Below are 17,369 nucleotides of genomic sequence, written 5' to 3'. Positions count from 1 at the left end.
GTGGTTAGTACTACAATATCCTTATTTTGCCTCAAAATGGCAAAGAAGTTAAGTGGCCTATCCATGGTTATATATTTATGTGCCTAAATCTCAGAGGTGAGATGTTAATCCAGGGCCCTCCTAATTCCAAGTTTAACATTATCCTTTACCCAAAAAGCTAATAGATTCTAGACTACATTGAGGGAGCTAATTCCAAGTTTAACATTCCTCCTAATTCCAAGTTTAACATTATCCTTTACCCAAAAAGCTAATAGATTCTAGACTACATTGTACCCTGCTCTAGTTAGATCACATCTGGAGTATTTTATTCAGTTTTGGGCATAATATCTTAGCAGACTATTAATAAGTTAGAATTTAGAAGACATACAAAGGAGGACAACTAAGATACTGAAGAAACTCAAGATTGCTTAACATGAACATTGGTTGGGGGTACTGGGGATGTTCATAGAGAAGAGATGACTTGGGAAAGACCTGATACAAGTTCTCTCAAGGTATTTGAAGGGCTGTCATTTCTGCTTGGCACCAGAGGAAAAAAGCAAAGTAGAAGTTCCAAAGGTCAGACTTAAGCTTGATAAAAGCAAAACTTTCTAATGTTAAGAACTATCCAAAAGTGAAATGGGTTGTTTCAGAAAGCAATGACTTTTCCCTTCTCAAGAAGTGTTGTGTGGAAAGAACACTCTGCTGTTACATAGATACACACAGTATCTAGGTGATGTTGGGCAAGTGACTCTGGATTCAGTTTCCCTATCTTTAAAAAGAAAAAAATTGGACTAGGTGGCTCTAAGGTCTCTACCAGGTCTATTTCTGTGATACTATGATCCTATAGCTTCTATGTATACAGTTTCTCTTGTGACATTTGATTTGCTTCCATTCTCTCCTTTCCTTCTCCACCCCCATGTGCCTAGCATAGTGCTAAATATATATTTATTGATTGATTTGCTTCACCCAAGTGTCACAAATTTTTGGTACCTCCACTCTCCTCTTGTTTGGAGAATATGACTCCTAAAGATGTTCTTACTTAGATTTCCCTCTTTAATTTTTTAAACTATACCTGGCAATATTGTAAGGTTTGAGTAGTTAATAAGATTAGCCATAAGAACACTATATTCTTTCTTTTTTCATTTCTTCAAAATAAATGTCAATACAAGTTCAAGCTTGATGACTATTTTATTTGGTTCTAACAGAATATTTACAAGTCAGATCTTCAGTGGCTGAAAGGTATTGGCTGGGTCCCGATTGGTTCAGTGGATGTCGTCAGATGTAAGAAGGCTGCAGAAATTTTAAGTGATAATATCTACCGTCAGCCTCCGGACAAACTCAATTTTACCAGTGTGACTGATTCTCTGGAGCAAGTGCTGGCCAAGAATAATGCCATCACCATGAACAAGGTAAATCGACAACTTTAAATAAAGTACCAGGGTGCTTCATCAGTAAGGATCCATGTGAACTAGGCAGTACATTTTTTTCTTACCCTAATAGTATAAGTATCCATTTTATAATGAATCACTTTTGTACTGTATTCAAACAATGAATAATTCTGAAACCACTATTCAGTTATTTGAATGAATGAAAAAAATATTAAGTTCCTTCTATGTACCAAGTATTGTGTTTAGCACTGGGGATATAATTAGAAAAAGAAAATTAGTCTCTGTTCTCAAAGACCTTACCTACTAATTAAGAATAACAATACATTTAAAAAAGCTAAACAAGCTACAGGGTGTATGGAATGACCCAGAAGTCTTAGTGGCGCAGTTATGGGTTGGATAAAAAGTCTGGGGTCATTAGCATGCACTGACAGATCACAAAGCAATGCCCAGGGGTCTCAAGGGCATGATAGCAGAGTAGATGGTAAGGCCTAAAGGATCCAACTGAGTATTCAATAGCAGGGCAGATGGTAAGACCCAGCGGATATCAGGCCACAGTGCCAAGGCGTATGATAAGGCTTGGTAGTGCTCTAGCTCGGGGGAAGGATCATAGTTGATGACTTCCAGCTTTTCCAAGGAGTATGAGCAACCATGCTTTTCACAGTTAGCATCTCTGGCCAGGGGAAAAGGGGAGGGAAAAGGAAGGAGGACCAGAACTCTCACTATGATTTCTATTTAGTGTTATTGCTATGGTAGTAGGAACAACGATAGATAGATAGATAGGAACATTTAATTCTTTTGCATTTTATGTAAATTAGAGTGACCTTACATATTAGTTACAGCGTATCTCCCTTTTTTGTGTGCCATATTCATACTTTGATTTATGTGACTCAAATCTTCCAAGCAATTCATATTTAAATGGATACAATCCACTTAAAGCAATTTTTATTATTTGTCAAAACAGAATCTAGGCAGGAATTATTCAGCCATTTCATATGGACAAGAAATAATCCAGATATTGCTAAAGAATTAAGATAGATTTTTTAAAATGTAGAGATAGAATAAATCTAGCTGTATAGATTTCCCCCCCTTAATTACCCATGACTTAGAAAGCAAGCTATTCTTGGCATTTGTTTTTAGCAGTTGATTTTAATTTAATTTGGAAAAAATAATTTTCTATCCAAGGATTGTCTGTTTTGTGTATGTAGGTATGTATACATACATACCCTTAATTACCCATGACTTAGAAAGCAAGCTGTTCTTGGCATTTAGTTTATTTTAATTTAATTTGGAAAAAAATTTTCTATCCAAGAATTGTCTGTTTTGTATGTGTATGTATGTGTATATATATATATATATATGTGCATGTACATACATATTTTATATTTATATCAGGTCTCTAAGAGGCAGCTTGGCATAGTATATAAAGAGCTGGCCTCAGAGTCAAGAATGAATTCAAGTCATACCTTTGACAGTGCTGCCATGGATAAGTCATAACCCCAGTGTCCTTAGGCAACTCTGTAAGACTATTAAGTTACAGAGTAGTTGAGAAATTGCTGATCTGCTGGAAGAGGGAATTTCCTTACCAGAAGTTCCCTATGCCAATGAAACCACAGGTGCATTTCATAGATGGCCGGCTGGCTGGCTGACTGGCTGGCTGGCTGGCTGGCTGGATGTGTGAATGGATGGAGGGATGGATGGATAAGTAGGCAGATAGATGGGTAGATGGATGGATGGATGAATGGATAGACAAATCAATGAACAAATAAGCAAATAAACAAATACATAAATGAGCAGTGTAACATAGTGGATAAAGTAATGGATTTGGAGCTGGGATGACCTGAATTCAAATCTTACATCAGACATTTATTTGCTGTGTAAGTGCTGTCATTTAATTTATCTGAGGTTCAGGCAACTCTTTTAGATTATAAATTATGTTTATGACTATGAGTGATAATTTATATTTTCATATTTTAAGATGAAATAACCTATAATGTCAGGTAGTCTTTTTCAAAGCGCTGATACATAATGTCTAGCACAGATAATGAATCTAGTTTTCAAACTTTTCATCACTGCAGAGTCTGAACTGGCAAATTAGAATAAACAGTGGTTTCTCAATATATTTATTTCTATTTTCTTCACAGCGCTTATACACAGAGGCCTGGGACAAAGACAAGACTCAGGTCCACATCATGCCTGATACACCTGAGATTACGTTAGCAAGACAGAATAAAATCAACTATAGTCAGGTAAAAACACCTGTTTTATGTCTAATCTACATCAAGTTATTCTTGTGTTAGAAAATAGTATTAATAAAGACAAGGTTCTGGTTTCTATTTTTCTTGTGGACCAGTTAGTTTCATGCCATTTCAAGGGCTTAAACCTATCTAATAAATATGTATTATTAGAGAGTGAGGAGTATAAGCACCAATCCATCTATTCTCATGGGAAAACAATGTAGAGTTTGGGCCCAACTAATGGTGGGATCCCCACCTTAATATTAGAACATTAACAACTGGTCCAAAGTTTATACTCTGAGCTCACTCACTCACTCTGATAACATGAAAGTTAGATTTAACTTAAAGAAAAATAACTCTATTAATTGTATTAAAACAAGAAGGTTTACAAACTATTTGCTCTCCTTTTTTTCCTTCTTTTTTGCTTTTGTTTCTTCTTTTTCATGATTCATTCCATTGGTCATAATTCTTCTTTGCAACTTGACTATTGTGTAAATAAGTTTAATGCGAAGGTTTATGTAGAATTTATATCAGACTGCATGCCATTTTGGGGGGGAAAGGGGTAGGGGAGGGAAGGGAAGAAAATTTGAAACTCAAGAACATGTAGAACTAAGTGTGATAAACTAAAAATAAAAAATCTTTAAAAAAAAACCAAGAAGCCTTAGATCCATAAGATTAAAAATTGACTGAGAACATTGAAGTATATATTTGTATGAATTATTTACATAATGAAAACGATTTTTGTGAATAAGCTATTAGCTGTTTTTGTTTGTCATGTTTCTATATGTAGCAATAATGTGGCTAGCAGCTACTGTGGCTGTGTAAAACCAACAATAACCAGCACACAGAAGGCTGCTAACACAGGTTTTTTGATTTGCTTTACTAAGGAAAGCGACGTTAAGGGGTTAACAATCTTACTTTAATCCAGCGTACAAATATAACTCACATAGTTCAGGAGGAAAAGCCAGCAACCTGAGCTTCAGAGCAAATACAAACAAATTACAAACATACACAATATAAACAGACCAAGTCACAATTCATAGTTACCAGGAAAGCATCAACATCTGGGTTTGCAAGCCAGAGGCTCTTAAAATGGCTGCCAAGAGTCTCACACCAATCTTCCAGTGACTGAGAGCCCTAAAAGTCAAAGGCCAACCTTGGATATTATATACCAGTGTCAGGGCCCAAAGGATTCACACCTAATCATCAAAAGGTTATGGACCTAGGGTTTAGCACCTAGTTAGCAAAAGGGTGTGGGCCGGGCTTTGCACCTAGTAAGGCTTAATCAAAGGCATTTGATTACTTTAGCATTTCTGAAAGAGAAAACAGTAAAAAAAAAAAAAGTCCCACCTTAATTACCAATACACTATGTAAGCAGAATTTTTTTACAGCTTTAAGAATACTCAGTTGCCTACTTGCCTAAGGATAATCATTATTTTCCTAAAGCTGAAACAAAACTCTGAAAGGGCTGGAAAGTATCGTGTTTATTTCTAAGACTTTAACAATAATAATTTACCACCCAGATCATTCATTTTTGCCAATAGTGGGAACTAGTGATCATGTCAAATAGATGTAATCAGGAACATGAATTTCCTATTCTTTTCTATTATAAAATAGAACAAAGGCCAAAATTATCCATAATCATTTGCATATTTTCTGTTAGATATTTCTTTTTTAAAAGAAAAATTTCTTTTTTTATTATTGCCTGGGCTCTTGTGCTGGTTTATTTGAAGTCTGGAGTCACATCTTAACCAGGTAGCTGTTCTAATAAATACCTGTCCTAGACTGGAATAAAACAGCTTATTTTACACACTTTAATTTTGTTAAACTAGGTCTGATGGTGTAGAATGTTTGCTTTTCAGACTTTACTGAGATTCTATCAAACCATTGTCTAGTTCCAAAAGTTTGGCTCAAATACCCTGATTTCTAGAATTGGGTCATTATATTAACTTTCCAGAGGCTGACTTTGGAAGATTAGATTTCAGAGTGGCCCACTTTACAAGCAACAATAAAAAACAAACCCCAAACAAAAGGGGAAAACAAGTTTTCTTTTTTCTTTCCCGTTTGTTTTTTTAAAAATCTGTGTAAGCTTTTTGCAGCTTCTTTTATTCTCTGTTACCTATTCCAATTCACTAGGGTAAATAATTCATTAAACAATTTCTGTGGCAGAAGACTTGAAAATACCAATAGAAGTAACTCTCATCTTAAATTAAAAAAAAATAATTGGTAGTTTGAAAGAAATCTATTTGTGTAATCTACAGCTGTGAGATGAATCAAGCCTATATTTGTGTTTACAGAACCATGAAAAGACAAATGTTTATGATTGTTTCTGAAAGGAAAAATACAATAGATAAAGTATTGGCTTCCCTGGTTACAAAAGAAAACACACTAAAGAATATTTAGGTGGAAACAAAGGTGCTGAATATGTGGTTTTCAAGATTTGAAGACATAGGCTATTTTTACTTATTTTTAAATGTTATTTCTATTTTAAAATCTGTGACAAATACAATGTGCCATTTCTTTATGACCCACACAGTGTGGCCTGGCATTGGGCTAGGGGCTTTACAAATACCTTCTTTCATCCTCTTAACAGGACCAGTGGTGGTGAACTGGTCCTGGAGTCATTTTACCTCTGTCTGCCTTAATTTCCTCAACTGTAAAATGGGATGAACAATAGTACCTACCTCCCAGGCTTGTTCTGAGGATGAAATATGATATTTGTAAAGCTCTTACCACAGCATCTGTCACATAGTAAAAGCTTAATAATTGCTTGTTTCTTCACTCCCTTTCCTCCTTCCTTCCTTCTTTCCTTTTTTTTCCTCTCTTTTCTTCCTTCCTTCTGCCCTTCCTTCCTTTCTTCCTTCCTCCTCTTATTGGTCTTTTCTTATGACAAATGACAGTCAAACCAAATGAATCGATGTTTTCCTGTATCTGAGCAAATCTTCCTAGAGTTCCTAGAGTTCCCTTGGAACCTGTCCCTCTCTGCTGAAACTCTTCTGAAGTTACAGGGTCATAGCTAGTTATTGCATTGATCAGAGTTCAGAAGTCTTTCAGTATTATTTTCGTTTAGACGATAGTGGCCATTGTACTGATTTAATTTCTTTTCAAACTTATTTTTCATTCTGACATTAATAGACACCAACTGAAATGAGCATTTTCATATACATTGTAGAATACAAGAAGAGAATTGTGTGTAACACCGAATGTATATTATAGGCATATTATTTCTCTTTTTAAGTATATTATAAATTTATATTTTCTTATTTTTAATCATTGTGTAACTACTTTTAGAAAATAAACATTTGTTTACTATAGCAAGGAAACTATTAAGACTGAAGGAAAATCTTAATAACTGTGCAAGAGATGGTTAAGATTTGATAAATATAGTATTTTGATTTAAAAATAATGACTTAGTTGAATACTTAGGGGATGTTTTCATACTTCCTTAATAAATTAAGAATAAACACAGTGAACCATGTATAGTTCTTTGTCCAAAGGATATATTCTTTTGACAAAAATAGAGCCCTTTCAGTATGCACAACAAGTTATTATGTCTTTCTCTAGAGTCTATATCGACTTGCTATGGAAGAAGCAAAGAAAGAAGGCTATGACTTGAGAAGTGATGCCATTCCAATTGTAGCTGCCAAAGCATCCCGGGACATTGCCAGTGATGTAAGAACAATCAGTTTATGATATTTTGTAAAATAAGGTCAACATAAACATAAAATATGGAAAGTCATACCAAAAGAGAATAATGGAATTTCAGAGTTCCTAGAGACCACAGTCATTCAATTCCTCCATTTAATAGATGAGAAAATTGAAGCGCAGAATGTTAAGTCTTCTGCCCCACCCACCCGCCCACCCACCAAGGTAACATAGCAAATTAGTACTGAACTGGGCCTAAAAATCAGATCTCTGGATTGGTAGCCCCATGCTTTTCCCACTACAAATGAGATTTTCTCATGAAAAAAAAGTTACTGTTACATTTTAAGGAGCATGTAAAGGTCTTTTCTTCAAAGACTCAGGGAGGAAACCATGCCCAAGGCAGAAATACATTTCACGAGGCCATCCCCAACTATTAGAAAGATTAAGGAGATTACAAAAATGTCTCTTCCCAGAGGCAGTGCTTTCTTGCTCAAAGAATATGTGATTCCTTGGAAATTTTTATTCAATAATTAATAAATATCACTTAAGCCTGTACTATGTGCAATACTCTATGAGAAGTACTATCTGAGACATAAAGTCAAGTAAGACATGATCTATGCTTACAAATAGTTTATAATCTAGTGGAAGTGACATGACATAGACACAGATAACTATAACACATATTAGAATGTGATAAGTATATAAGAGTATAAAGTAAAATTATCCCTTCCACACTGCTGGGGTTAGGGGTATGGCATCCCTGCAATCTGGAAAATACATGTAAAAATTTTTGGTCCTCCCTTCATATAAGAGATCTGAATTTTTTCTTTATGGGGTGATTACAGTACCTTATGGTAAAAATTGGGTTATTTGATCATAGGGTCTGTGTCATCTGCTGCCCTTCACATGTCATCTGCAGCTTCAGCAAAACTTCCAAAACATTCCCATTTAATTTCTTATGCCAACCCATGATATAACAAAACCATGATGTGGAAGGGATAACTGTACTAAGAAATCAGTCTAGGCAAAAATCATCTCCTCCTTATAGTGGTATCACAGAAAGTGTCGTAGAGAAAGTAGAATTTGAGCTGCGGTTGGAAGGATGGGTGGGAGGCCCACAGGTGGAGGTGATGTGAAGGGCATTTAGGCCTACATATATAAAGATAGTGGTAAGAGCTCACAAAGTATGTTCAGGGAATGAGAATCAGCCAGTCTGGCTAGAGCATCAAGTGTGTGAGAGAAGTATTGTGAGACAGAAAAGTGAGGTATTAATGAAACCAAAGGAACAGAGAGTATCAAGGAGGAAGAAGTAGTTAATTGTCATATGCTACAGCAAGTTTAAGGAGGAAAAGGGTTATAAAAAAGGCTACTGGGTTTGCTCATTAGGTCACTAATAGCCTTTAAGAGATGAATTTCAGTAAAGTGATTGAGACAGAGAACAAACTGCAAGGTCAGTCCCTTGAAATGAGCAGATGGTGGGGGAATGGAAGCCATAAGCACAAAATGCTCTCTAGAAATCTAACGGTAAAAGGGAGAAGAGAGATAAGACAATAGCTTGAGCAAGTAGTGCATGCCAGGGAAGGCGTGTGAGTGTGTGTGTGCGCGCGTGCGTGTGTGTGTGTATGTACACTTGTGTTTGTAGACAGAAGAAAGGGGCCAGGGATAAAGAGACAATGAAGATTCAGGTGATTCTGATGAGTGAACAAATTCCTTGAAGTAAGAAGAATGGAAGAAGTAAAGAGAAGAGCTGAAGAGGCTAGTCATTTATTAGAAGATCCATCTTTTCCTCCACAAGACAAAGGATGGATGATGACTTAGGTTCTGAAGTAAAGAAAAAGATGGTTTGGAGAGTTTCAATCTCGGTAAACGAGGAGATGAAATCTTCAGATGAGATTGTAGTGAGTGGGATAGGAAGAAGGGTATTGAGAATGGACAAGGTTTAGAACAGGTGGGTAGGCAAAGGGAAAAGTATTCAATGTCATAATTAAAAAGATTGCTGAGCACCGCTGAAAACCTTGATTTAGATAAACATTGTGAGGTAGTATTAAATGACCACCTTTTTCATTTTAAATGACCAATTCAAAGATGAATGAAGGATTTTTCATGAACTATTAGAATACATGACCACAGATTTAAAATGAGTATATATTAATAGGATTATAGGATCAGAAATTTAATATCAGAAGGGACCATAAAGACAATTTAGTCCACCTTCTCACTTTACAGATGAGGAAACTTAGGCCTGAAAAAGTTAAGTGACTTTATTAAGATCATATGAGAAAACTTTGACGTGGTTCATCGTGTAATTGAGCCATCTCTTTTGTTGTTCACTTTCTGAAAATTTTCTCTCACATAATTCAGTACTATAGAACAATATCACAAAATTATTCTATGGTACTGTCAGAATTAACAAATAATTTCACATGTATAGACTGTATTGTAAAAGAATATTTTTGAAAATTCTTTTATGTAATTTAAGAATTTCATGATACTTTAATAATAACTGAGAATGGGTCCAATTAGAATAATAATAATAAACTATTATTTCTAGAGCATTTTAAGGTTTGCAAAGTGCTTTACATCTAACATCTCATTTTATTCTCACTCTGAGATATAAGTATTATCTTAGTCCCATTTTACAGATTAAAAAATTGAGGCAGACAAAGTTTAAGTGACTTACACAAGATTATGTAGTTAATAAGTGTCTGAGAAATATGATCTAACTTATAGCTTCTTTTCTGTTTTGTCTGCTTCAGTACAAATACAAAGAAGCTTATCGCAAGCAACTTGGTCACCACATTGGTGCCCGAGCTGTACATGATGATCCCAAGATTATGTGGTCATTACATATAGCCAAAGTGCAGAGCGATCGGGAGTATAAGAAAGAGTTTGAGAAATACAAGACAAGGTACAGCAGCCCAGTAGACATGCTCGGCATTGTGCTGGCCAAGAAATGCCAGACCTTGGTCAGCGATGTGGACTATAAGCATCCTTTACATGAATGGACATGCCTGCCAGACCAGAATGACATCATTCATGCTCGCAAGGCCTATGACCTACAGAGCGATGTGAGTATCTCTTATTGATAAAATATATTCAAAAAAGTATGTGGCTTGAAAATGGCCATAGAAACTACTTTGCTGAAAGTAAATTTTAATCCTATCATGTATCTGACATAATTCTAAGGATAAACTGACTTCATTTGTTTCAGATTTGTTCCAAAAGTTACTTAAAACATTTGGATCCTTTCTAAATTGGTCCTGTTGAAAAAATTCATATATGAAAGCAGAGGTGTGCTCATAAGTATTTAATAACTAGATTTCTGAAAAGGGGAAAAAGGGAACACCTGAACACACTTTTAAGTTTAATTTGTATTATTGACATTTTCTCCATCACTTTCTTAAGTTTAGACAATTAACAAAAGAATATATTGGGTCCTGATTTGTAGCATGTACCAATTTCTGAGGTGTAACATCTTACACCAAAAATTTAACAATTGGCTGTCTGTTATGAGCTGTCTCCAGTACACTCCAGTAAGAAGTCTAAAATTATCAATTTATGCATTTTTAATTCATTTAATGTTACAAGCATACTTTATATAAGGAAGATATGATTGTCTATCAATGTGGAACCCCTAAATTTCTGTTCACAAATCTGAAAATAAGGGATTTTCATCAATGTGGACATTCCATCTACCAATGAAGATTGCAACCTTTCTGCCCTTAGTAAATAGTTTTTGTACCTTGTCATCACCAAAAATAACCACCACCTCGTGATCAACCTTCAAATGAACCTCTCTAAACCTAATTGGGCTGGTCTACAGGCAACTCTGCTAGATTGTCGGGTCCATACCTTAAGCCTTTCAAATTTCAGGGGAATCTACCTATGCTTAGGATCTGCTAGTATAGCTTCTAAAACCCCAGAATCACCTCTATGGCATGATCTACAATCCCAGTGATAGGGCCATGTACATAGTGATGTTCACCTTTTATGGGATTTTTGATACTTTCACCTTTCTATGGTGAAAGACATTTGGGAAATATCAGTTGTAAAAATGTTCGTTAATGAATTTTGTCTATATGTGTCCATTTACAGAATTTGTATAAGTCTGACCTTGAATGGTTGAAAGGCATAGGCTGGGTCCCAATAGGCTCCATAGAGGTTCTTAGAGCCAAGAGAGCAGCAGAGATATTGAGTGATAACACCTACCGTCAACCTCCAGACAAACTGACATTTACCAGTGTGACAGACTCTTTGGAACAGGTGCTAGCAAAGAATAATGCTATAAATATGAACAAGGTGAGTTCCTAATCTTTGGACCAATGATCAGAGCTTTGAGTTATTAAATATAAGAATTTATCGATTTATTTATCAAAATTTATTTTATTTATTTATAAAAATGTGAAAATCTTGGTGTATGATTATAATGACCATACATCCTGAATTAACTAGAACAATATGCATTTCAGAACATAAAGTGTACTTTTAACACTTTATCCAAAGAATAGCTCTGTCAAACCACATGTCTTTATTTTTAATCCAGAAAATATGGTCATCAAAGCTATGATTTCATTTTTAAGACCATGCATGCCAAAAGATTCGTATTAACCATCTTTGAAAATGACATCTATTATAATGTTCTTTAATGACATGAATGACAACTTTGAAAAATGAAATCAACGGTAAAAATGCTGCATATTAGCAGTACGTTATAACTTCACTAGTTTTAGGACGTGACAAACCCAATGACATTTTTTCAGAACATTCCTATTAGTATATCTGAAGGATTATAGGAGCATAGATTTAGAGCCTTAAAGAACTCTAGAGATAGTCAACTCTAACCCTCTCATTTTACTGATGAGGAAACAGAGGCATAGAGTGTTTAAGGAACTTGTCTAGGATCACACAGTTAATGTTTAGGACCAAATTGGAAGCCAAGTCTTTCTTAGTTTCCTACCCACTATGCTACAGGTAACATTAAATAATTTTCAACCAAGAAAGTGTTATATAAAACACCCTTGGAAGTAATCAGTTGTCTAGTTATGAGGGTAAGAATTTATATTGGTATGTTTTTTGACATAGCCAATGTGAGAATTTATTCTTCTTGATGCTACAGTTTAAGGACTGTTTTTCTTTTTTCCTAATTTGGAAGGTAGAATGGGAGGTAGATCAGAATAGGAATAGGGAAGGAAGGAAGGAAGGAAGGAAGGAAGGCAGGAAGGAAGGAAGGTAGGAAGGAAGGAAAGGAAAGGAAAGGAAGAAACAGACAAGCAAACAGAGAAACAAATGAAGAAAGAAACAAAGAAAGAAAGAGAGAGAGTCATTAAAACATCTTTTTAAAAAATGCCCAGAATGAAACTAGAAAAAAAATGCAGAAAATTGAGACAGCTATTAAAGCTACATGTTGAATGTATTATCTATTTCAAAAGAAAAGTGAGCTACACATAATAGAAATGCACAATTTCATGCTTGTTTTATTTGGAGTCTAAGTTCAAAATAAGGATATTTTAAAAGAAAATAAGTTATGTTTGATGCATAGAAAAAAAATGGAAATTCTCTCTCCCCCATTTTATTATCACCACACAAGACAGAGAGAAGATTCTGATAAACAAATGTATATGGGCTAGAAAATAAACTTTTCTTCTTCTTTTGTTTTTAAATAGCGTTTATATACAGAAGCATGGGAAAACGATAAGAAAACAATCCATGTCATGCCAGACACACCAGAAATCATGCTTGCCAAACTCAACAAAATAAACTACAGTGCGGTGAGTAGCTTTAAGAATAGGTGAGAAAAGTCCCTTATAAAATAATACAAAGAGAAAAAGGCAGAACCCAAAGAATTGAGTGCATACTCAATTATGAACCTAAGAGAGGAAAAGGGAATGAGAATGAAAAGATAAAGAATCAAAATGAGAATTTTAAAATGAGTAAAAAATGTTTATATTTTGCATTGAAATTAATTCACTTAAATGTGAATAGTTACTAAGAAAGTTTAGTTTCTTGAATTGGTGCTCAATTTTTTAAAAACATTTTTATTTTGAACTTAAATACAAAATAAGAAAAGAAAAAGAAACAAACTTAAATACTAGGTGTTCTATTTTAAACTTTTGGAAAAAAAATTAATTTTTTAAGAAAGACAAAAAGGAAAGAACAAATGTAGGTAGAAACAGACAGGACATAATCACAGCTTTTCTGAATAGAATATTATGACTTATTTATGATGTGTAATCCAGTTGCTGGAGCGGGGGGGGGATGGGGAGAGGTAGGTGAGGTTAGTGTTAACTGTTTTTAAAAAATCCCATCTTTACCTTCAATTATAGAACAAGAAAGTAGGACCACAATTGTTTATTTCATCCGCTATCCCCGTTACAATGCTACAAGATTTGAAAGTTGACCAGGGAAGAGAAGATGGCAGGGGAGGAGGCTAGAGGAATAATATATCCTTAAGAGAGATACAACCTCAAAGAAATAAGAGGCTTTCTACAGGCCCGTGTAGATATCAGGCCATAGTTCAATAATATTGCCAGCAGTTTGCCAGTTAGTGCTATAGGACTGAAATTTTCCTCTTAAGATGCACTCTCTCCATCCAAAACTTTGCTTCGTGTGGTAATTGCAAAGAAAGTTGAGTGTATTTAGGGTCATTTAATTTTCGCAGAAAAAAGTACTAATGGAAACAAGAGTTTCTTGTCAGAGAATGATTGCTGATAATTTTTTCTCTGCAGAAACTCTACCGACTCGCCCTGGAGGAGTCGAAGAAGGAAGGCTATGACCTACGGTTGGATGCCATTCCGATTCAAGCAGCTAAAGCGTCTCGAGATATAGCAAGTGATGTAAGTCAACATTTCTGGAAGTCTCTGGAGATATTTCTTCTACAGATGTGCTTGCAGCTTGTGAAATCTGAATTTTTTGCCAGCATTTCAGGTGTTTCTATCAGTCTCCATTTCCATTGTCTATAATTTGCATTATATCCACTCTGTACAGACCTAGCAGAAGGTGATTACTTAATAGTCAGTTTCTCTGTTAGCCAAAGAGGAAGTGTTCAGGAGATAGATATAGATATAGATATAGATATAGATATAGATATAGATATAGATATAGATATAGATATAGATATAGATATAGATATAGATATAGATATAGATATAGATACATACCTAAACATATATGTGCATGTATATAACAAAAATGTATATATGTATATCATCTGTATGTATGGTCTAAAATAGTGGTGTGTCCATAATCATTCTAAATGTCTTTCTTAGTGTCATGCAAATAAATCTTCCAAGTAGTCAATTTAGTTCAACAGTTATTTGTTGAGCTCCTCCTGTGTGCCAAATTGTGACAAAGTCTTGGGGTACAGTGACAAAACAAAATTGCCCTTGTTTTCAAGAGGCTTACATTTCAATTTGGGAACACAATGTGTACACATAGGAGTCATTACAAAATATCTATAATGTAGTTAGGAGGGACACTAGAAATCAGAGAGATCATGAAAGACTGTGTTAGGGTTGGCACTCGAACTATACTTTGAAAGAATCTAGTGTTCTAAGAGACAGAGCTGAGGCATTCTAGGGGTGGGAAACAGACTATGCATGGAGAGACTGTGCAATGTCTCATACAAAGCCCAGCAAGTAAGCCAGTTTGAACAGAATGTTCAACTTCATGAACTTCATGAAGGGGAGTCACATGCAGTAAGGCTAGAAATATAGACTAGAATCTGACTGTAAAGAGCTTTAAATACCAAGGGGAGGAGTTTGAATTTTATCGTAGAGGTAATGAATGGGGAGCCACTGAAAATTCTTGAACAAGGGAGTGACATAGACCTGTGACCCTCAGTTTGCCAGAAGTGTAAAAGAAAAACCATATTCAAGGAGACTGATTAGGAGACTGGCAACAGTCCAGGTGAGAGGTTATAAGGGCTCAAACTAGGGTGGGAGCTCAATGAATGGAGAGGAGATGGCTGCAAAAAAAAAAAATGTCATGGAGGCAAAATTGACAAAACTTGGCAAGCAGCTAGATATGGTGAGCGATGAAGAATGAAGATTGGAAGATGACTCCAAGGTTGCAAACCTGTGTAATTAGGATAGTGGTGCCCTCAACAGGAATGGGGAATTTATTAAGAGGGGTAAGTTTGGAGTAGAAGATAATGCTGAGTTTCAGATTCCTATGGGATATTTGGTTTGAAATGCCCAATACTCATTCGGTGATTTAGAACCATATCATAGGAAAAAGACCAGAATTGGATATATTGATCAGAGAATTATCTAGAAAGATGGTAATCCAATCCATGAAGATTGACAAGATTGCCTAGGGAGAGTGTAGAGGGGAAAGAGCAGAAGTACCAAGGATAGAGCTCTGGGGCGAGGAATGGGTACTGATCGAGCAAAAGAGACTGAAAAGGAGCAATCAGACTGATGGGAGGAGAACCAGAAGAGATTGGTGTTAGGAAAACCCAGAGAGAAGAGAGTATAGGATAGGAAAGAGAGGTCAATGGTGTTAAATGCTAAAGAGAGGACAAAAAGGCAAATGTTTTCTAAATTGGCAATTAGTAACAAATTAGACACAAATCTGTGTCTAATAGTAGCCATCTCTAGGGGGAGGGAAGAAAAAAAGAGGGAAAAAATTTACATGATAAATTTATTTTATATCTAAAAGGAATAGCAAGTGGTACATAATAGATTTGCAGTTTCATGTGCAATTATCTTTATAAAAATGTTATGTTATGAAAATGCTTATTTTATTTTATAATTCAAAATAAAGTAAATAAAAAAATTTTAAATGCTACTTGGTAACTTTGGAGAAAAAAGTCTCAGTGAGGGAACAGTTCCCATTTCTTCCTCCTAAGGTAGGAAGACAGATTGCAAAGGGTTAAAAAGTGAGGCAGGGAGCACAAGTGAAGACAATAACATGAATAGCTTTTCTAGTTTGATTTTGAAAAGAAGGAACAATAACAATGATTTGAGGAGGTGGTAAATTTAAGTGAAGATTGTTTAAGGATGAGAAAAATCTATAATCCATAGGAAAGAAGCCAGAGTCTAAATTAGAAAGGCTGAAAATTAGAAAGAGGGGATAATTGAAGGGGTAAATAAAGGGAGAAGATGGAAAAATATGGGATCAAGGGTGCAAGTAGACACGTGGACCTCGGCAAGGAGAAGGCCCATCTCTTCATCAGAGACTGCAGAAAGAGGAGAGAATGGAGGAGGGTGATATCAAAGAATTGTGAAAGGGACGAGAGATCTCGAACTCACAGCAAATGACCTTAATTTTCCCTGTGCAGATTTGGACAGAGTCAGAGAAGAGTCAAAGGATTACCTTTCAGCAGTGAGGGCACAATCGAGATTAGACAATGTAAATTTGTAGTGAATTGAGTCAGCATAGTTTTGTAACTTCCTCTAACACATTCAGCAGCACATGAGTAAGAGGGCAGGAGATGGATGGAGATGGAATCCAGAGCTAGAGTTTGACAAGGCACGAGTGATGTGGGATGCAAGGGTGGAGGGTGGTATAAGGTTGATGCGGTGAACTAGTTTCAAGAGGGGGAAGGGAGGATAGTGAAACCAGAGCAATAGTGATGGCCCGAGAGATGGCAGGATCAGAGATCACAGTAAAGATAAATTGCTTTAGGAGCTCTGAGCACAGAGAGCCATAGAAGGATGAGATTTTGGTCAGAGAGAGAAATTTCAGATTCTTGATCACGGATATGGAAAACTTATGGATGACTGTGAAATCAAAGAGTAACCATTCCTGTGTGGGGGGAAGTGGAGGTAATGAGAGTTGAGGGAGTTGACGGATGAAGGAGTCAAGGTGTTTTAAAGGAATATATGTGTGTGTGTGTGTGTGTGTGTATACATATATATATAGATAGATAGATAGATATAATATAAATTCTCAAATATAATGTAGGGGTTGGTGTAGAAAATATGACTATGAACCCCTCAAGAAAGAAGAATGACTTCAGAGCTAGTGGATAACTGTGACAAGAATCTAAATAGGTTAACATATCTTAATAGGGTATATACCAAATGAGTAGAGGTTTCTAAGTCCTGAGAGTAGAAGTAATATCTGAAACAGGCTCAGAAGGACAAGAAGTGTGGCTCTTCATTCTCTGGATCTAGTGTGT

At 35.6% G+C, this 17,369-nt stretch overlaps 1 protein-coding gene across 1 annotated transcript in view; it reads left to right on the top strand.

Moving 5' to 3' along the window:
• The window catches only part of NEB (nebulin), a 239,440-nt gene that overhangs the window by 109,441 nt on the left and 112,630 nt on the right, over nt 1-17,369 (top strand). Inside the window, exons 68-74 of the mRNA XM_036744010.1 lie at nt 1,185-1,388; nt 3,509-3,613; nt 7,166-7,273; nt 10,003-10,314; nt 11,342-11,545; nt 12,910-13,014; nt 13,972-14,079. Of these exons, the coding sequence (XP_036599905.1) occupies nt 1,185-1,388; nt 3,509-3,613; nt 7,166-7,273; nt 10,003-10,314; nt 11,342-11,545; nt 12,910-13,014; nt 13,972-14,079 (1,146 nt within the window). The remainder of the gene's footprint in view (nt 1-1,184; nt 1,389-3,508; nt 3,614-7,165; nt 7,274-10,002; nt 10,315-11,341; nt 11,546-12,909; nt 13,015-13,971; nt 14,080-17,369) is intronic.

This window comes from Trichosurus vulpecula, chromosome 2 (assembly GCF_011100635.1).
Source record: "Trichosurus vulpecula isolate mTriVul1 chromosome 2, mTriVul1.pri, whole genome shotgun sequence".
Classification (NCBI taxonomy): Eukaryota; Metazoa; Chordata; class Mammalia; order Diprotodontia; family Phalangeridae; genus Trichosurus; species Trichosurus vulpecula.
Note: the sequence above shows the minus strand (reverse complement) of the source record. Positions and strands in the feature narration are given on the sequence as shown.